The sequence below is a fragment of the Phocoena sinus genome, chromosome 14, assembly GCF_008692025.1.
Source record: "Phocoena sinus isolate mPhoSin1 chromosome 14, mPhoSin1.pri, whole genome shotgun sequence".
In the NCBI taxonomy this organism is placed as follows: Eukaryota; Metazoa; Chordata; class Mammalia; order Artiodactyla; family Phocoenidae; genus Phocoena; species Phocoena sinus.
In genome coordinates, this window is record NC_045776.1 from 64,539,238 (window position 1) to 64,559,125 (window position 19,888).

General features: G+C 42.4%; 1 protein-coding gene across 6 annotated transcripts in view; it reads right to left on the reverse strand.

Moving 5' to 3' along the window:
• The window catches only part of SPECC1L (sperm antigen with calponin homology and coiled-coil domains 1 like), a 123,464-nt gene that overhangs the window by 79,438 nt on the left and 24,138 nt on the right, over positions 1–19,888 (reverse strand). For all 6 annotated transcript variants that reach the window (XM_032602645.1, XM_032602648.1, XM_032602650.1 and 3 more), the window contains 2 exons: positions 14,637–14,826; positions 3,499–3,652 (listed from right to left, as the gene is read on the reverse strand). In XM_032602645.1, coding sequence (XP_032458536.1) covers positions 3,499–3,652; positions 14,637–14,789 — 307 coding nt within the window. In that variant the 5' untranslated portion in view covers positions 14,790–14,826. The remainder of the gene's footprint in view (positions 1–3,498; positions 3,653–14,636; positions 14,827–19,888) is intronic.

Genomic DNA, 19,888 nt, shown 5'->3' on the forward strand with positions numbered 1-19,888 from the left:
GAATCCCAAACCATGGCTTTCAACAGGTGGCCAGGGACATAGTATCTAGGGCAAGCCAGATGAAGGTGACTCTAGGGATAGCCAGTCAGGTAGCAAACTAACTGCAGAAACAGACAGTGAAGGAAGATTACAGATGACCAGAAGTGAGAGGCAGCCTGTGGACAAACAAAAAACCTAAGCTACCTACAATAACCACAAAAACTATGATCAAAGTAAATGCAAAAAAATTTTTCACACCATAAAATGCCACAAAATAGTACCAATAACAAGAATTATTAGAATGGACAACATGCACTTATACTTACTACACACACATATTAACACTTCATACACATTTACACAAGCTTCATTATCATCATCCTGTTTTACAGACAAAGAAACCCAAAAAGAGATGTTAAATAATCTGCTGACATCCCACAGGTAATACATGGATGAGCCAAGATTTACACACAGGCAGGCAGTCTAAGCAGTATGCCACTCTGCCTCCCTAAGTGCTCGAAAACGATGATGCATCACTGCCAAGTTATAACAGCACGTTCGTCAAATATGCTGCACAAGGCACACCATTACTTAACTGCCAAAATTTTAAACCTGTGCAAACAATTGACACGATCATGTATTTAATATAAAAAGAACAGGAGTATGTTTAAATACCCACAAACACTTAAGGAAATCATTAGACTATTTTTTACTTTGAAAAATAAGTCCTAGACCTGACCAATGAATATTTTTAAAGCACCAACTGGTTCTTTATGTGGCAGGCACCAGGCTAACCAGGTAACGGGGAGTAACAGGTCTACACGAGGGCTTCCCTGGTGGCGCAGTGGTTGAGAGTCCGCCTGCCGATGCAGGGGACGCGGGTTCGTGCCCCGGTCCGGGAGGATCCCGCGTGCCGTGGAGCGGCTGGGCCCGTGAGCCGTGGCCGCTGGGCCTGCGCATCCGGAGCCTGTGCTCCGCAGCGGGAGAGCCACAGCAGTGAGAGGCCCGTGTACCGCAAAAAAAAAAAAAAAAAAAGTCTACACTAGGGAGGATGATGTGGGAAGAGAACCACTAATTCTGCCAGGGATCAAGTGTAGAGCAGGGTAGGGAATGCTGGTGGCCACACGACAGATGAGGACGAGGTAGTGGAAGCAGCATCGTACACAGGAAGGAAAAGTAAGGTCCTACAGTCGATGGAAGCAGCAGGGGAAGGTTTCCATAGGGCCCTGAATGCCAGGGAGAACTTGGTGAGTTGCAGCAACAAACGTTCAATAAATTTTCTTGAGCGGGGAAGAAACACAGAGAAAGACTACTTTGATGGAAATTAAGCTAGAGGATGCGAGGTAAAACAGGAAGAAGGAAGAGCAGTAAAACTAAAGGAAGGCCTGCATTCGGGGAGCAAGAGCTAGATCTCCATAAGAGCAGAGAAGGGATAATAAATCTGTAATAGATTTCAAAGGCAGAAGTAACAGGATTAGGAGGAACAACTGCAAATGGAGGCCAAAAGAGGGAAAAGATGGGGCAACTGATCCGGGGAGGTGATAATTTCCAGCCTTGTGAGGGCAGGAGGCATTGGTCAGCAGGGAACCACGGGTGTGCACCCAGGGAATTCTAAAGGCTAGAACCAGGAGGAGATACTGGTGGGATTAGAGTACTGAATTTCCTTCTTACCACACAAGCTAGAGTGTTAAATGTGGTGACGACCCCAGGCTTGAGGGCGAAAGACTTAAGGTCCAGTCTCTGCTCCATCACCAGCTTTGAGGCCTGGTACAAAATGGGCACCCCGTAAGCATTCACTGAGCAAATGAATGCATGGCCCTGAGCAAGATACTTGAGCTTTCTAAGTGTAGCTTGCCATCTCTAAAATGAGACTAATGATAGCCTCTACTTCACAGGGCTGTAGTGAGCACAAAATGGAATAACGCCTCTAAAGCAAAGTAAGGACTTCCATGTTTCCTCCTGGTGATCATATTGCACTGCTATTACAATTAACAGTGGGGCGTGACCTGGAGTGGGCGGAAGAATCCACAGAGGGTCACAGCAGGAGAGATGACAGTAGGCAAACCTGGGCTAGGAAAAAATCCAATACACACCAGAGGGGACAAGAGCCTAAATAATGATAGAAAAAGAAGGTCTGCTATAATTTCTACCAATTTGCTTTCACACACTTTATTACAAACATATGACCTTAAGTTTATAGGAAGTTTCAAAGTTTTTTTCTGTAAGTGTAAGAAGTAAAGTATGATAACATTACTCCTTGGACTACAGAATGAGATCTAGAAACAAACTGCTGCTAATGAAGGAAGAAAGAATGGTAGGACTGGAATGAATGGATCTAGCCATCAACCATCAGAGGCTGCTAACAACATGGAACGGGACACGGCCAGAAACAATGGGCCTCCTGACGGACAGACAACTATTACCTAGGAAGGAATTGGCGGGGGTAAGAGGAAGGAACCTGAGTCTGTCCCATCAAGGCTCTAAATTCAATGACATTTATAGTAAACAGAGAGAATAAAAGAATAAAATCAAGGACATCATAGGAACGTGACATCAAAATCCAGATCACGGGACTTCCCTGATGGCACAGTGGTTAAGAATCTGCCTACCAATGCAGGGGACACTGGTTCGATCCCTGATCCAGGAAGATCCCACATGCTGCAGAGCAACTAAGCCCGTGTGCCACAACTACTGAAGCCCGCACGCCGAGAGCCCGTGCTCTGCAATGAAGAATGGCCCACGCTCGCTGCAATTAGAGAAAGCCCACGTGCAGCAGCAAAGACCCAACCCAGCCAAAAATAAATAAATAATTAAAAAAAAAAAATCCAGATCACAGGAGGCAGTTTCATAGTGGTCCAGTGGTTAGGTCTCGGTGATTTCACTGCCAGGGCCTGGGTTCAATCCCTGGTCGGGGAACTAAGATCCCGCAAGCCACACAGCACGACCCAAGGGTGGGGGGACATCAAGATCATGGGAAACTCTACAGATCAAACAACCAGTTTCCACAAAAATTAAACTGCAAGAAAAAAGTGGGATGAACTCATAGATTTAAAATGAAGATTTAAGAGACACTTCACCAATTACTATATATGGACCTTAAGTGAATCCTGGTAAATCCTGATCCAAACAAATAAGTAAATATATGTATGTAATATTTATAAGACAGTTAGAAATTTAAATATTTACTGAATAATTTATGATTTGAGAAATGGTTATTAATTATTTTAAGGACTGATAATGGTATTATGAATATATTTTTAAAAGAATCCTTGTCTTTCAAAGATAATTAAATATTTGTGGATGACATCTGGAATTTGCTTCAAAATACGGGAAGGTGGGTGTCAAGGAGCTAAGAGTGGCCATCAGGTGATAAGGGTGATGAGTACACAGAGATGAAATACCAGATACTTTTGTGCATGTTTGAAATTTTCTACGATTAGATGGAATTCCCTAAATACCAGTGCACTCACCTACTCAAACACAAAGGCAGTGTAACCCTCACACCGAGCGCGCGCCTACCTGTGCTACTCTTGGGTCTGTTCTCCATGGTGCTCATGGCAGGGGCGGATGCTGACGGTGCTGCGGAAGGGCAGGTGCTTTTCTTCCCTTTGACACCATTAGTCACAGTCACCCCTCCAGCCATCCCAGCTAACAGGTCATCACTGCTCTTGGTCTAGAAGCAACAGAAGATAAAAACAAATTGATTAGATGAAGCAAGATTAAATAACATTTTGACACTAAACAAAGCCCTTGACTTTTACGCTGAGTTCAAGAATTCTACAAGGACTTTCTGACAGTTACCAAGCAGCACATCACTCTGTGCTACAGAAACAGAACTTCTTCACTGCTTCATAAATGATCACTTCTTTTTTAAATTAATTTTATTAAATCTTCACCCTAGTATATACATTTTTTTTCTTTTATAAAGCCATTTTAAATTTTATTTTATTTAGTTATTTATTTTGGCCACACCATGCACAGCACGCAGAATCTTAGTTCCCCACCCAGTGATCAAACCTGCGCCCCCTGCATTGGAAGCACGGAGTCTGAACCACTGGACCTCCAGGGAAGTCACACACACACACTTCTTTTTAAAATATGAAAATCATAATGTACTCAGAGATGTTATGGAAGCCCACTGTGTGCCCCCACGTGCCAGATTCAGTGAGGGGTGGGAGAAAGTGCAGACATCCTCCTTGCTACCGCTCATCTAGGATGTGACTCTAGGATAGTAACCTCACATGTGCTATCTCAGGAAAGGTCTGTAAGGCCACAGGAAACGCCACCTTGCAGTTTCTAGAGAGAAGCAGTACTGAGGGTCAGGAGGAATCTTCACTGCTCTGAAGTGATGCAACGATGGAGCCAATGTCTAAAAGAAGTTATTCTGAAATTTATTTTTCTTACCTCTATTTTTTTTGTAGTCTAATTTAAGCCAAAATTGAAAGGAGGGTTGTTGTTTTTTAAAGCCTAAGTAATATACAAATAAAAAATTAGAAATTTTATGGTTAGAGTGAGGGTTAAATGATCATACTACTCGAGAAAGACCATTTGTAATATTTATTTATGTTTTATGAAGATGATTTTAAAAATGTGAGCTTTTTAAAAAGAAAACAAGCACTCTGGAGAACTGGATTGGGTATAAAATTGTTACTTAAGAAAAACAGTGAAGAAATCTGATTTTACTTCTCCTAGAAATGAGAGAGAACAAAGAGGAGTTAAAGGTCTGCGGGGGGGGAAAAAAAAGCCTTGCTTTTAAATAAAATAACCAAAAGTTTTGCCCACTAAGGTGAAGCCACAAGTTAACCAGCCAACTTATGTTTTTTCCCATTGAGATAATCACCCTCGGATAATCACAATGAATTCATTTCTACAAATTAAAATGGTTCAAAAACAACTCATCTCTAAATCTGAAGCCTCTCCCAGTTCTAAATGTCAGTGACTGTATATGGAGTAGTACCATTAGGTAGGTCAATCTGTCTTACTAAAAAAGAGGCAGAAAGAAGATTAATGTTTTAAATGAATTGTCAGAATTAAGCTTTGGTAATTTAGGGTTGTCATATTATGAAAAATCTAGATCACATAATAAGGAAGGGGGATATTGCATTAATCATTAAGGATTGTTCATATTCTTTTTTTTTTTTTTGCGCGGTACGCAGGCCTCTCACTGTTGTGGCCTCTCCTGTTGCGGAGCACAGGCTCTGGACGCGCAGGCTCAGCGGCCATGGCTCACGGGCCCAGCCGCTCCGCAGCATGTGGGATCTTCCTAGACCAGGGCACGAACCCGCGTCCCCTGCATCGGCAGGCGGACTCTCAACCACTGTGCCACCAGGGAAGCCCTGTTCATATTCTTTAAGACTAGTATCTCTTAATGAAACTGGTTATCAAGTATGATGCAAAAAAAAAATTGTAAATCAAGTTACACCCCCTTCCTGTCAATTTGTACCTCGTCTACTAAGCAGTAAATAAACTTAGCATATTCTTACATTTTCAAATTATTTTTTATATTGTTAATAAAAGTTAAAATTATCTTTGAACTAATTTTCCTTCCTCCATAAGTTAAATATTCTTTCCTTCCATAATAATTACATCTGAAGACCACCCTACATACTCCTGTAAAAAGTGGCTGAATTGTCACAGTTCTCTGTTTACAATTTGCCTTTGGGTAATAGCAAAGTTAAACATACATCAGAGCACCAAATCAAAATCTACGCAATTATCACAATAACTAGAATAATACAATATTGTCACGTTAATTAACCAAACTGTATATATAGGCACTTGATTTATGACCAAAGAAGCAGTACAGAAAAAATGGAGTTTTCAATAAATGGTGCTAGGTCAACTGTATATTCACAAAGGAAAAAAGATGAATGAGCCCTATTTCACACCATATCAAAAATAAATTCCAAGGCTTTCTATCATTCAAAATCCTGAATGATAAAACAAAAAATTGAAAAATTTGACTACATAAAAATCTTAAGAAAAAATTTAAATTTTTGCATGGCCAAAAAAAATAAGCAAAGTTTAAAAATAAAATCCACACATGAGAAACTGGGTAAGTATACTTACAATATCTCACAGATAAAGGGCTAATATCCCTAATACACAAAGAACTCTTAAAAATTAAGGGGAAAGAGACCAAAAAACACAAAGAATAGTGAGCAAAATGAACAATCACATACAATCAACTCACACAAATGTACGAAAGAAGGTGATTAGTCAGACTAACTCATATTAGAAATACAAAGTAAACAACATTGAGATACCACTTCTCACCTCAGACTGGCACAAAAGGAAAAAGTAAGACACACTCCTTTGGGAAGGATGTGAGGAAACAGGCACTCTCATAAGTTGCTGGCGAGAATGCAGCTTGATTGACAGAGCCTTACGGAAGGAGTCTGGTGACATCTAACAAAGCTACATACGCCTTTACCTCCTGCCCAAGCAATCCCACTTCTAGGAATTTAGACCTGAAGACACACTTCCAATAAGACAAAAATACATACGCATAAAGTTACTCATTGCAGCATTGTTTTTAGTTGCAAAATACTGGAAACACCTTAAACGCCTGTACATAGGTTAGTAGCTGAATAAACTATATATATCCACACAATGAAATGTTAAACAGAATGAGAAAGACTGCTAAAAAGTGGTGTAAAGAGGTTTCTAGAATACGTTAAGTGGAAGAAAGCCAAGTGCAAAAGTATATCTAATTATGTCAACTTTTGTGTAAGAAAGCAGAAATAGAAAATAAACATCTGCTCATTTATGCAAAAAGAAACATAGAAAAACTAAATTAGACTGCTTACCTCTAAGCAGTGGGTAGAGACAGAGTAAGGAGTATGGGGGGCACTTCTCTGACCATATCTCATACAGTTGTGACGCGTGGAACCACGGGAGTGCTTTACGTGTTCACAATGAATAATTAAACAAACAGGGTGGGGGGACCCTAAAGTGGAACACAATGGGAAGAAGTGGACACAACTCCATTTCAAATGAATCATACAACCACATGGGGTTGGAATGGGGGCAATCAAGTATCTTTTGAACACACTATTTTGACCATAAACCCTCAAACTCTCAAGCTAAATGCAAAGAAGTATAAATTCTGAATTCCAGCTGGTAGAATTGTTTTTTGCAGTGGTAACAGTGAGTAAATCTGTATTTTCTGTATATTCTAGGATTGAGAAAATAAACAAATCTATTATAGATAACCAATGCCACTGTCAGAGGAAGGGATTACAATTATGGAAAGTGCAAAGGCTACTAGCAACCTTGTGTTGTAACTGGAATTGGAAGTATCAGTGTGAACTCTGAGGTTTTAATGTGTATGGAGAGAAGTAGATACAGAAATTGATACTGATATGCATGTACACCTGTGCGCGCTCCTACCTCTGTCTGATGAAAGGGCTTATAAACAATATGTGCAAAAGCCAGGAGCACACCTAGCTTCCAGATGGTTTAAATTCTACCCCTCACTGAAAAGATCAAGGCCTCCTTGAAGACAAGGCTGATTCTAGGGCTGGGGCTGGAAAAACAGGAAATTTACTGTGCCAGAAATTAAGAAATTGCTCAGAGAGGGGCTTCCCAGGTGGCGCAGTGGTTAAGAATCCGCCTGCTAATGCAGGGGACACGGGTTCGAGCCCTGGCCCGGGAAGATCCCACATGCCGCAGAACTAAGCCCAGGCGCCACAGCTACTGAGCCTGCACTCTAGAGTCTGCTTGCTGCAACTACTGAGCCCGCATACCTGGAGCCCATGCTCTGCAACAAGAGAAGCCACCACAGTGAGAAGCCCGCGCACCGCAATGGAGAAGCCCCTGCTCGCTGCAACTAGAGAAAGCCTGCGTGCAGCAACGAAGACCCAACGCGGCCAAAAATAAATTAAAAGAAAAAAAGAAAAGAAATTGTTCAGAGAATACGAGGAACATGTCAGAAGGACACAAGACCCTGCTTGAAGGGACTCCCACCGGCCAAACTGGGGACAATCTGAGCATCAAAATAAATGATGCTAACAGTTTACAGCCCACTTAAGAAGAATCCATGAATCCACACTAATATAAATGAATACGCAAATGGGAGAAAAGTAAAAACTCTTCCTTATAGTAGAATGCTGACTAATAAATGTAGAAAGAATGATGGAATTATAAAATTACCACTTGGCAAAAATCATAGTAATAATCATAGTAATAATTGATTCTGGAAAGAATTACTAAAAATTGCTAAAACTAACGTGAAAGTTTGATGAGAGAAGAATATCTACAGTGTCAAAGTATTTTCGACAAGATACTTATTTTTACAAAAGGCGACATAGTAACCTGATAGTGGAGGAACCTAGCAGACACCACCTTCACCAAGTTATCATCACCAGGAACACTGACACCACACCCCACGTGCCTCTGGAAATGCTGCACCTAGGACGCCCAGCTTCTGTGGGACTCCTGCAGGACCCTGCAGCCCCAGCCTACGGAAACACTGACAAACCCAAATGTGGAGGACAGTCAGCCAAACAAACGGAACTGCACGCTTTAGTAAACGTCAAGGTCCTAAAAGACAAAGACTGAGGAACTATTCCAAATTTAAGGAGAATGAAGAACAGCTATATGCAATTCACAACCCCGGACTGAATCCTGGACCAGAAAAAAATTTTTCTTCCTTTTTTGCTAAAGTGGACATTAGCACAATTGGTGAAATTTAACTAAAGTCTACAGATCAGATACTAGCATTTTATCAATGTTCATTTCCAGATGTTATTGTACTATGGTTATAAGAGAATGGTCTTGTTTTTTAAGGAAATACACACTGAAATACTCAGCAATAAAGGAGGATTAGCTCTACAATTTACACTTAAACAGATCAAGAAAAAAATTATGTACTTCTGGGGGCTTCCCTGGTGGCTCAGTGGTTAAGAATCCGCCTGCCAATGCAGGGGACACAGGTTTGAGCCCTGATCCAGGACGATCCCACATGCCGTGGAGCAACTAAGCCCATGTTCCACAACTACTGAGCCTGTGCTCTAAGAGTCTGTGAGCCACAACTACTGAGCCCGTGTGCCACAACTACTGAAGCCCACGCGCCTACAGCCCGAGCTCTACAACAAGAGAAGCCACCACAAAGGGAAGCCCACGCACCACAACGAAGAGTAGCTCCCGCTCACCGCAACTAGAGAAAGCCTGTGCACAGCAACGAAGACCCAACGCAGCCAAATAATTAATTAATTAAAACAAAAAGAAGTAGAAAGAGAAGGTACAGAGTAGGAGAATATACGTACAACGCATATAAGTGACAAAGGGTTCACGTCTAGAATAGGTAAAGAATGATAAATCAGTACAAAGAAACACTGCACCACCTCAGCCACTAGGACGGCTACTACCAAAAAACAGAAAAAACAAGTGCTTGCAAGGATTAGCAAAAGGGGAACCCTTGTGCACTGTTGGTGGGAATATAAAATGGTGCAGCTGCTGTGGAAAACAGTATGGTCGTTCTTCAAAAATTAAAAATCAAACTACCATACAACCCCACAATTCCACTTCTGGGTATATACCCAAAAGAATTGAAAGCAGGGTCTCTAAGAGATATTTGTACACCCATGTTCACAGCTATTATTCACAATAGCCAAAAGGTAGAAGCAACCCAAGTATCCCCTGATGGAAGCATGGATAAACAAAGTGTGATCTATACATACAGTGGAGTATTATTCAGCCTTAAAAAGGAAGGAAATTCTGCAATATGCTACAACATAGATGACTCTGAAGACATTTTGCTACGGTAAATAGGCCAGTCACAAAAAGACAAATACTGTGTAATCCTACTCATATGAAGTACTCAGAGTAGTCAGACTCACAGAGACAGAGAGTGGAATGGTGGTTGCCAGGAACTGGGAGGAGGAGATGAGGAGTTAGTGTTCAATGGAGACAGAGTCTCAGTCTGGGAAAATGAAAAAGTTTTGAAGATGGACGGTGGTGACAGTTACTCAGCAATGTGGATGTACTTAATGCCACAAAACGGTACACTTAACAATGGTTAAGATGATAAATGTTATGTGTGTTTTACCACACACACACACACACACACACACACACACACACACACACACAAGTTGAGGGAAAAAAGACACCACAGTAAAAATATGGGCAAGTGATTTGAAAAGGCACTTCACATAAGAGAATATCTAAATGTCCACTAAACACTTAAAAATAAGACATGAAAAGGTGCTTAATCTCATTGATAACAACGCAAATGTAAATTAAACCCACTTTATAACACCTCTATGAATGGTTACAATGAAAAGAGTAATGTAAGTGCAGGTGAGGATGTGGGGCATCCCAGAGTTAACCCCTTTGGGAAGTGACTGACCATCTACCTATGAAAGGTGAATGCCATGCACCTTACAACCCAGCAATTTTACTCCTGGTTATGGAGTCAACAGAAATGGGTGCACTTGCGTATAAAAGATGTGTGTAGGATGTTCATAACAGTACTATGACTAATAGCCCCAAAGGAAACTCCAGATAGATGTCCATCAAGGGCAGAAGAGGTGTATGGCTTGTGGACATTCCACAGTTAGTAATCAGCAAGGAGGAGCTGCTTACACATGAATGTATATACAAAACAGACAGACTCACAGACATAGAAAACAAACTTATGGTTACCAAAGGGGAAGGTGGCGGGGGGTGGATAAATTAGGAGTACAGGATTAACAGATACACACTACTATACATAAAATAAGATAAGCAACAAGGGTTTACTACAGCACAGGGAAATATAATCAATATTTTTTGAGACCTATAATGGAAAATAATCTAAAAATATATATAATATAGCTGAATCACTTTGTTGTACACCTGAAACTAACACAATATTGTAAATCAATTATACTTCAACTAAGAAAAAAAAAAAAAGGGAGGAGCTGCTGCTATAGGCAACAACAGAGATGAATATCATGACCTAAACAGAGTTAAGGAAACCAGACACACATGAAAAGAACTTCATGTTCAATTACATCTATATAAAGATCCAAAACAGGCAAAATGAATCTTGGGGGCTAGAAGTTAGAGTGGTAGTTACTTCCAGAGAGGAAGGAAAGGGCAGTGATGAAGGAGGCACAGAGGGGTCGGGGGGTGGCCACTGAGGTGCAGGCAGGCTCTGCTTCCTGACCTGGCTGATGGCCCAGGGTACATTCACCCCTCACTAAGCCCAACACAGATGCTTTGTGAACTTCTCTGGGTGTATGTTCTACTTTATCAGAAAAGTAAAAACAAAACAAGAAACAACTCTGCACTTTCCAACTTGCCTTTTACACGAAGGTACTTGGCAGGCTCTGATATTTTTTCTGTTTTAATTTTTGTTACACAGTTCTATAAATACATGTGTATTCCCACCTGTAAACATCCCCCATCAGCAACAGTCAAAAAAAATGAAATTGATGAAGGAATAGATTTTTCGCCTACTTTTTAATAACAGGTGCAAAACACAATCATTTGGTAAAAACATACAGATACAAATAACAAAATAATACAACCAAAGAATACATGCTTTTCCAGGTAAGGTCCAAGTTTCACAGTCTGCATCTCCACCTCGTATTTTAAGATTAGTTTAAAATTTCTACCTTCCAGGTTTCAGAGATGGATTACTCAGTCAAACTGTGAACTTTTTTTTTAATTTGCGGTATGTGGGCCTCTCACTGTTGTGGCGCACAGGCTCCGGACGCGCAGGCTCAGCGGCCATGGCTCACGGGCCTAGCCGCTCCGCGGCATGTGGGATCTTCCCGGACCAGGGCACGAACCCATGTCCCCTGCATCGGCAGGCGGACTCTCAACCACTGCGCCACCAGGGAAGCCCCTGTGAACTAACTTTTACACTGAAAAGGTATGATCACAAATCATCATTGAGAATCATCAATTATTTAGATAAACCCTAACTTATTAACTCTCATCTATCAAGTTTTAGAAAAAAGTATCCCCAGGACAATGAAAAAGTGTACTACTTCTAAAGGATTAAGTTTGGACAGCCGAAAAGTGCAGGCATGTAGGAGACCACCTCTACCTGGAAATAACCCTCTCTGCTGGCTGTGACAAAGAAGAATGACCCACACAAAGGCCCAAGCCAGATGTTACAGCTACTCACAGAAATGGGACCAACTTCCTCCAAACATGCTGTGAACAGCCATAGTGCTTCTTTTCATGTTTACAGAAGCTCCATTCAGACTCAAAAAGGTCCTCCCCTACATCTCACTAGATCTAGCTATAAACATTTGAAAAGAGAGGTAAAGAAACACATATCCTTGGGGATTCCCTGGAGGTCCAGTGGTTAGGACTCGGCGCTTTCAATGCCAGGACTGGGTTCAATCCTTGGTTGCAGCCAAGAAGAGAAATACATTTCCCTGTACCCTGCCAAGTGTAAGAAAAGTGTTGGTGTTACGTGAATCTTGCGCGGTGACAGACACCGTGTGGGTGTCCACGAGAGTGGATGTGTGGACACGGTGTCTCAATGATTAAAAGCCAAATGCTTCATTCTTCTGGTAATCATCAAGGCTCTATCAGTTACAGAATTCAAGTTGTGGGAAGTGACCATATGCTAGAGAAGCACAGTGAAATATGGAAGCTTATAAAAATAAAATAACACAAGTTTGTGGGTTCCCTAGGTCCTTTCGCTTTTTCCAATTTTTCTATCATTTTCACTATTTTCTTCTTTCCCTCTTACTCTAATTTCTATTCAATGACTTTTTCCCCCTCCTTTTTTAAGTAAAGCACTTGCTCCAGTTGAGGTAAAGTGTTCCCAAATAGTTTCACCTCTTCTATGACCCTCCCCACTCCACACACACACACACACACACACACACACACACACACACACACACACAGAGAAATACTTAAATCAGCCAACTCACCAAAGCCAAAGCCATGGACAGCTGGCACAGAGCAGAGATACGGTTCTGCCTTACAATGAAGAAGTACTCACTGCTCAAGACTAGGCTGCCATCGACTCAGGATACATGCTTTGGAAGACCAGACATGCTGCTCAGGACACGCTCCGGTGTGAACCTCAGAGACACTGCCTGCCAGCGAGGAGGAGGCAACAAGGCAGGCAGTAGTGCACACCCCGTGCCAACGCTTCAGCCTGCTCCTCCAGGCCCATAAGTCACGGGTCGCCCAGGCACACAGGCACTCCACTCTGAAAACAGGCGAGCAACTGAGTGAACAGCTGGGGCAGAAAATACCAGCTTTCTTACACGAGAGAGAGGCAGCACTGCCACCAAGGAAATTGCTCAGCGTGCTGATTCAGACTAACGGAAGCAGGGTAAAGGTCTACTCCTGGTATCACCCTCCGGGCTGCAGGATGACACCCAGCTGCTCATCAGGGATGTAGCAAGGAGAAAATCTGGTGGCATCTCCAAGCCCACAGAGTAAGTCTGCATTCAGTTTCGACAACCCTGGAATAGAAAAACCAGCATTTCCTGCTAGATCTTTCAACACATATAAGGAAGTCCCTCATCAGCTGTTCCTGTGAGGTGCTTCTTAAAATAATTGTCACATCTGTAAAGCCTTTCCTGGACAAAAGGCTTCTGAACAGATCGCGTTTCAGGTACTTCTTGGTTCCTCCCTATCAGACGAGCAAAAACTCTCTCCAGGTATTCTCCATAGAGTCAACGTTTCTACCCCAAAACACCAAACCTCAAAACAAGCAAGCAAAGAACAAATAAGTGAATTCTGGACTGAGAAAGACCGGAAGAAGACCATGTGCATCTCTGTCCAGTGAATCTAAGACTTGACCAGCAGAAAAAAGGCCCAGAGTCATCTCAACACAGACACTGAGAACACCCATGGGAAGCCTGCTACTGTCAATCAATCCTGAGCAGCAGGAAGTTTCCAGAGCTAACCAGGAAAAACTCTACTGCCAGTCCCTTACAAAGCCCTTGCTGTGAGCCAGGCCCTGCAACGTCCTCTTTCCTACACCCTCACTTCCATCCTGACCGCAGCCCTAGTATACACATGCCCAGCCTGGGCCTGTCTGCTCCCGAAGCCCGGGATCTAACGTACCACTACCCTTTACTAACAAAAACTAAACTAGCCTCTAAAGAAAGGAGTGTAACAAGAAAACTAGTTATGCTCTGACTAAATTAATATCACCCAATTTTGCCTGGGATTAATACTGGATCAGTTGTCAAAAAACAAGTAACAGTTTACGGTAACAGTGTAGGGGGATGGGTGGGAATAAAAACCCCTATTCAGGGGTTTCAGGAATGTCATACTGGCCGTCCTTTAAGACCTCACGCACATGCTCTTTTCATTAAGCCTTCTTGGGCAGAAACGATGTTTTCCTACTTGAAACTGTTTACGCTACTCTGCTGCTCTCCCAGGGCATCTGACTTTTTCACTTGTATTTTAGTTGTTCGTGCCAGTGACTTGCCTCCATCCTTTCCTCCACGAGCTCCTTGAAGGCAGGCTCTCCCACACCGGCACAGCGATTTGCTCACAAGTAAGCCTGCTACTTGGTTTCGTTCGTAAAGACCGACCAAACACCAATTAAGTCCACCACAACGTGAACTCTCTTTGAAGAGGGTGAATCCTAAATAACATTTATGTGATAAATCAAACATCATATGAAGACTCACTCCTCCTACAATTCATCACATATTTAAACACAACCACGTAAATACCTTTGACAACGAAGCTGCTGTTCCAGGTTTTATGAGTTTGCCTCCTGCAGAGGCTGAAGAGCTGTTTTCGGGTTTCGTTTTGTCTGCTGTTTGCGCTTTGCTTATCCCAGACACCTTAGGCACTGAGCCAACACTCCTGCTTGTTTTCTTCATTCTGGGCTGCCTCTTCGTGATGCATTTACAAGCAAATCTGTGGAGATAAATGGCATTATACTGAGAACAAAACTGTAAGAAAGCTCTCTAAAAATTTGTTTTTGAAGGATCTTACCATGAACTAAATAAAAATGTTTGAAAGCTAGATGTCGCTACAGAAAATAAAGGATGAAAAATTCTTAGACTTATTAATCAGAATGCACCCTGTTTTCAAGGCTTCCTTCTTGAACACTACTAACTTGAAATTATTTTCTACTTTCTAGTTCTCTCAGTAAAAACAGTAACACACAGTACGTTTAGTGAAGCAATAATCATCCTGGCGCTTGAGAATGAGCCACTTTGCAGGTCTCTAAGGTGATCACGCTTTCCAAATTATCCAGCACAGTCCTACCTTCAAATATTTGTTGTGATATTTCCACATAAACCAGCAAAACAGCCCAGAAACTCCAACATTCAGGATCTAAATATATTTCCCAGTATATCTCTTTTATCAAGAGGAAGCATCAAAATGCCTTATAAGAACATAAGCCTCAATATTTGGTTCAGAAAGTAAGGGCACTCTTTTTTTACAACCTTAAAACCATGACAGCAAACCTTTCGCCTAAGTGGAACAGACTCAATTTCAAGCTTAGAGGACCTGGAATAACACTGGCCACACACAGAACTACAGGCAGAAAAACCCTTCAACATACCTCTATTAGCTGAGCTAGAAAAGCAGCCTCTACCGTAGTATCATGTTTGGAAAGACACATTGGCCTGGTCTGGGTAAAGTAAATAATACGACTAACAAAAATGAAAGCCTACTGTGAACGTAAGGAAGTTTATGTACCATGACGCTGAGAAACTACACTGAGCACAAAAAAGAAGTTGGTCTATTTTAGGAAGATTTCTACACACTAATAAAAATAAAGAGAAACTTACAGAATAGCCTTTTGGAAAAGAAAAGGCTCGTTCCAATAGCTTCAATGAACACTTCACCTAGACTGTATTCGAACGCTCCAGATTTATCTTGCCTGACGTAACACAAACTGTACCAACTGGTTTGGTGGCAGAACAGTGAGACAGGGCAAAGGGGGCTCCGCTCCACCCTCACCGTGATAAGGCCTTGGAGCAAAAAGAACACTGTTTTTGACACCAAGCAAAACACAGCGACACCTCAGTCTCCTCTCCAGCCTTCTCCCAACTTCCTGGTTCTTCCTTCCAGAAAATGCTGTACTTGGTGACAATCAAATCACCCGTCTGCTTGCCCTGAAGCCTTCTGCTTTCTACTTCCCTGTCCCATTGGAGCACTCAGCCCAGAGTTGGCACTCCCTCTAGTTTAGCTCTACCAAGCTGCTCCTTATAGGTTCCCAGAGGACACTGAAAATGACCAAGACAGACATGAGCGGCTTCCCACAACACGTGCACCACAGTTATGCTAATCCCTGCCAACCGGCAACTTTGTGCTTTTCTACCTGTAAAATTAAGGAATTAGATTGGACCCATCACTAAGTTGATTTTGTAGAAAAATCAAGTTCCTAAGGACCTTTCCTTCAACGTCTCACTTTCCCTTTGTATTTACCTTTTTTCTAAGTCTCATATCTTGTAAATGGCTTCCCAAAGTTTCTTTCTTCTCTGCTCCAAATTCCACGCCTGCACTCCTTCCTACACTACTCAGACCCTCTCCCATTCTCTGCCTACTCCTCCAGCTGCTGTTAAAATTAACTTTTTCTAGACCAGCACAATCCAACAGAACTTACTGCAACTATGAAAATGTTTGGTATCCATGTGTGCTATCCGAAATACAGTAGCCACCAGCTACTTGTGGCTGCCGAGCACTTGAAATGTGGCTAGTGTGACTGAGGAACTAAAATTTAAATTTTAATCTTTTTAAATTTAAAGTTACATGGTAGACACCATACTGGACAACGTAACAGACTGTCCCTTTCCTGCTGCTGTCTCTGTCCCAGAGTTAAAACCTAATGAACTACCACTTCCCTCCCACTAGGGTGGCTATAATCAAAAAGCTAGATGGTAACAAATGTTAGAGAGGATGTGAAATGATTGGAAGAGTCAAGCACTGCTGGCACAAATGCAAAATGGTGCAGCCACATTGGAAGATAGTCTGGCAGTTCCTCAAGTGGTTAAACACAGAGTTACTAGGACTTGCCTGGTGGCACAGTGGTTAAGAATCCGCCTGCTGGGCTTCCCTGGTGGCTCAGTGGTTAAGAATCCGTCTGCCAATGCAGGGGACACTCAAGCCCTGGTCCAGGAAGATCCCACAGGCCGCGGAGCAACTAAGCCCATGTGCCACAACTACTGAGCCTACGCTCTAGAGCCTGCAAGCCACAACTACTGAGCCCTCGTGCCACAACTACCAAAGCCCACACGCCTAGAGCCCATGCTCCGCAACAAGAGAAGCCACTGCAATGAGGAGCCCATGCAACGCAAGTAAGAGTAGCCCCCACTCGCCACAACTAGAGAAAGCCCGCACGCAGCAACGAAGACCCAACGCAGCCATAAATAAATAAATAAATTTATAAAAAAATAATAAATACAAAATTTGACACGTAACTGTTCAAGCCAGACTATACTAGGGATAAAACAGTCAGAAATGCACAGCTCTAAGCTGAATCACTGTGAATCTGACAGTTACAAACAGTGTTGACTTGGGCACGAGGTCCTGGCAACTCAGATACATGCCATCTCCATGCACGCTCTCCAGAATGTGATTTTCTAAAAGCGGGAACCACGCTTGATGTGACGGCTCATCTTATGTCAACCTGACTGAGCTGCAGGGCACCCACACATTTTGTCAAACAGTATTCTGGGTGTGAGGGTGTTTCTGATGGAGATTAATGATTAAATTCGTACGCTGGGTGAAGCAGGTGTTCTCCCTAATGTGGGCAGGCCTCATCCAACTAATCGAAGACCTGAATAGAACAAAAAGGCTGGAGTCTGAGGCAACTCTTCCTGACTGACTTCTTGAGTTGGGATGTCAGTCTTTTCCTGGCTTTGGACTCCAACTCTCAGACTGGAACTTACGCTAGCGGCTCTCCGGGGGCCCCAGCCTACCAACTGCAGATCTTGGGACTCCTCAGCCCCCATATGCATGTGAGCCAACTCCTTATAATAAGGTTGGTTCCATCCTATTGGTTCCATCTCTCTGGAGAACCCTAATATACTTCATAGCTGAGAACAAAACAATTTCCCCTCAGTGTCTACAGTAAGTACAACCCTGGAAAATTCCATATATACCAAAAAGTATGTTTAAAAACTGCTTTCTTTGTGTAAGATGGAATAAGATTCTAGGCTCAGTCATAAACAGGTTTTTTTTCTGTCCACATAAATTATTCAGCAAGATATTCCAAAGTTTTGCAGATCTCAGGATAAGTTTTCATTCTGCAGAACTGTCACTTCATTGAGTCTAGAATTCCAGGGCCCCTACCTATTAAATATCAACAGTCTCCACCAACCATTGAGACAGTCAAAAAAAGCTTCCACAATTTTCTAAAATGACCCCTATTAAGGACAAGGATCCTCCAAAACAGGTGGTAATTCACCAGAGACCTTGGTCCCCCACACCAGGTTAAGGAGCAGGCCCAGGAGTTGGCCCAGACCCTCCCTGGAGCCCCAGGCCTGGGAGAGATGCAGAGTGGAGGGAGAGGACAACACAGCATGCAGCACTTCCAGGGCCTGACTGCGAAAAGGAGTGCGATGGAAGTTACCACTACGCCTCCCCGGCCTGCACGAGGGTGTCACATAGGCACCCACCACAACCTCTAGTCCAGTGAAATCAAGGTGTGGGGGGGAATAAAAAGTAGCTCTCCTCACAAAAACAGGATGGATGCTGTCTCTCTACATATGCTAAGAATAATCTCAAATAACAATAATCCAAGGAGTGTGTCACATGTATTTCTCAAAAAATATTTCTTAAGATATTAAATATTTCTTAAAATAAAAACATCGAAATATATGCACTGCTCCCCAAATAGGGAAAGACACTGAAGGCCGCAAGCCCCTCCCACGGACAGGCATCATGCCCCAGCTGCGCCACACCCAGCACAGGTCCCTGAATTCCCACAGGTGGGCGCTGATGATGTAACTCTCCCTGGGTCAACCATTCTTTAGTGACAGTAGTCTCAATCCAAACCCCTCACCCTGCCCGCCAATCCATATGGCCTCCAATGCAACCATACACAAGCACTTCCTCAGAAACTGGCAATTTTTATCTCAATGAAGATTTCACAAGAGATGAACAAAATGTAACAACACTAAAATTATACTGCTCAATCTGCCCCTTCTAGACTTACCTGCTTGTCCTACCGGTCAGTGCTGGTACTCTTGACCAATATCTTTCATTTTGAAGGTGCTAATTACCATGTTATTTAATATAAAATCTACCTTTTGGATAGATTTTAGAAAACTTATTACCAGGTCTAAATCAGTATGTATTATGTTACAGCTGTAAAAGTAAAAACCTTAGCTATAATCATATTCATTTATAGAGGGCTGCTACTTTTTTATTTAAAATAATTGTTAGGCAAGGGCAGAGGCACAACTGCTCTCATTTACACAAATAAGCTTGCATTCAGTGTGAAGGCTGCAGTCTGGGTGGCTGGACCTCTTACCAGGATGTCCCAGTACAGGATTTACAGCTCCAGGAGCCCTGCCTAAAGCTAATTACATAGCCGCAGCCACACAGGAAGCTTGAGTTTCCTTTACATGTATAAGGAGGTCACATAAGGAAAACAAAGGGCCATCTCTTACCTTCCACACATGGCAGGTAAAACACTATCTAAAAATCAAACTACAGACTCTTAAAAATGGAAAATATCTTGGAGGCCCCTTATAGGAAACCCCACATGGAGCACCACTGACAAAAAATGGAGCATACTGACTACTAAGTTAGGAAGCAAGTCATTACTTAACAGTCACTGAACACTTATTTTGTGCCAAGACAAGCCAAACGCCAATTCTCTGGGAATCTAGTGAAACAAGGATAAATAAATAGATGGACATCCTAAGCTGATTAAGACAAAAATACCTACCTTCCAGGGGCTCACAGTCTAGGGGAAGAATGAGGTGCATAAGTGAACAGGTCTCCATCCTTGATGAAC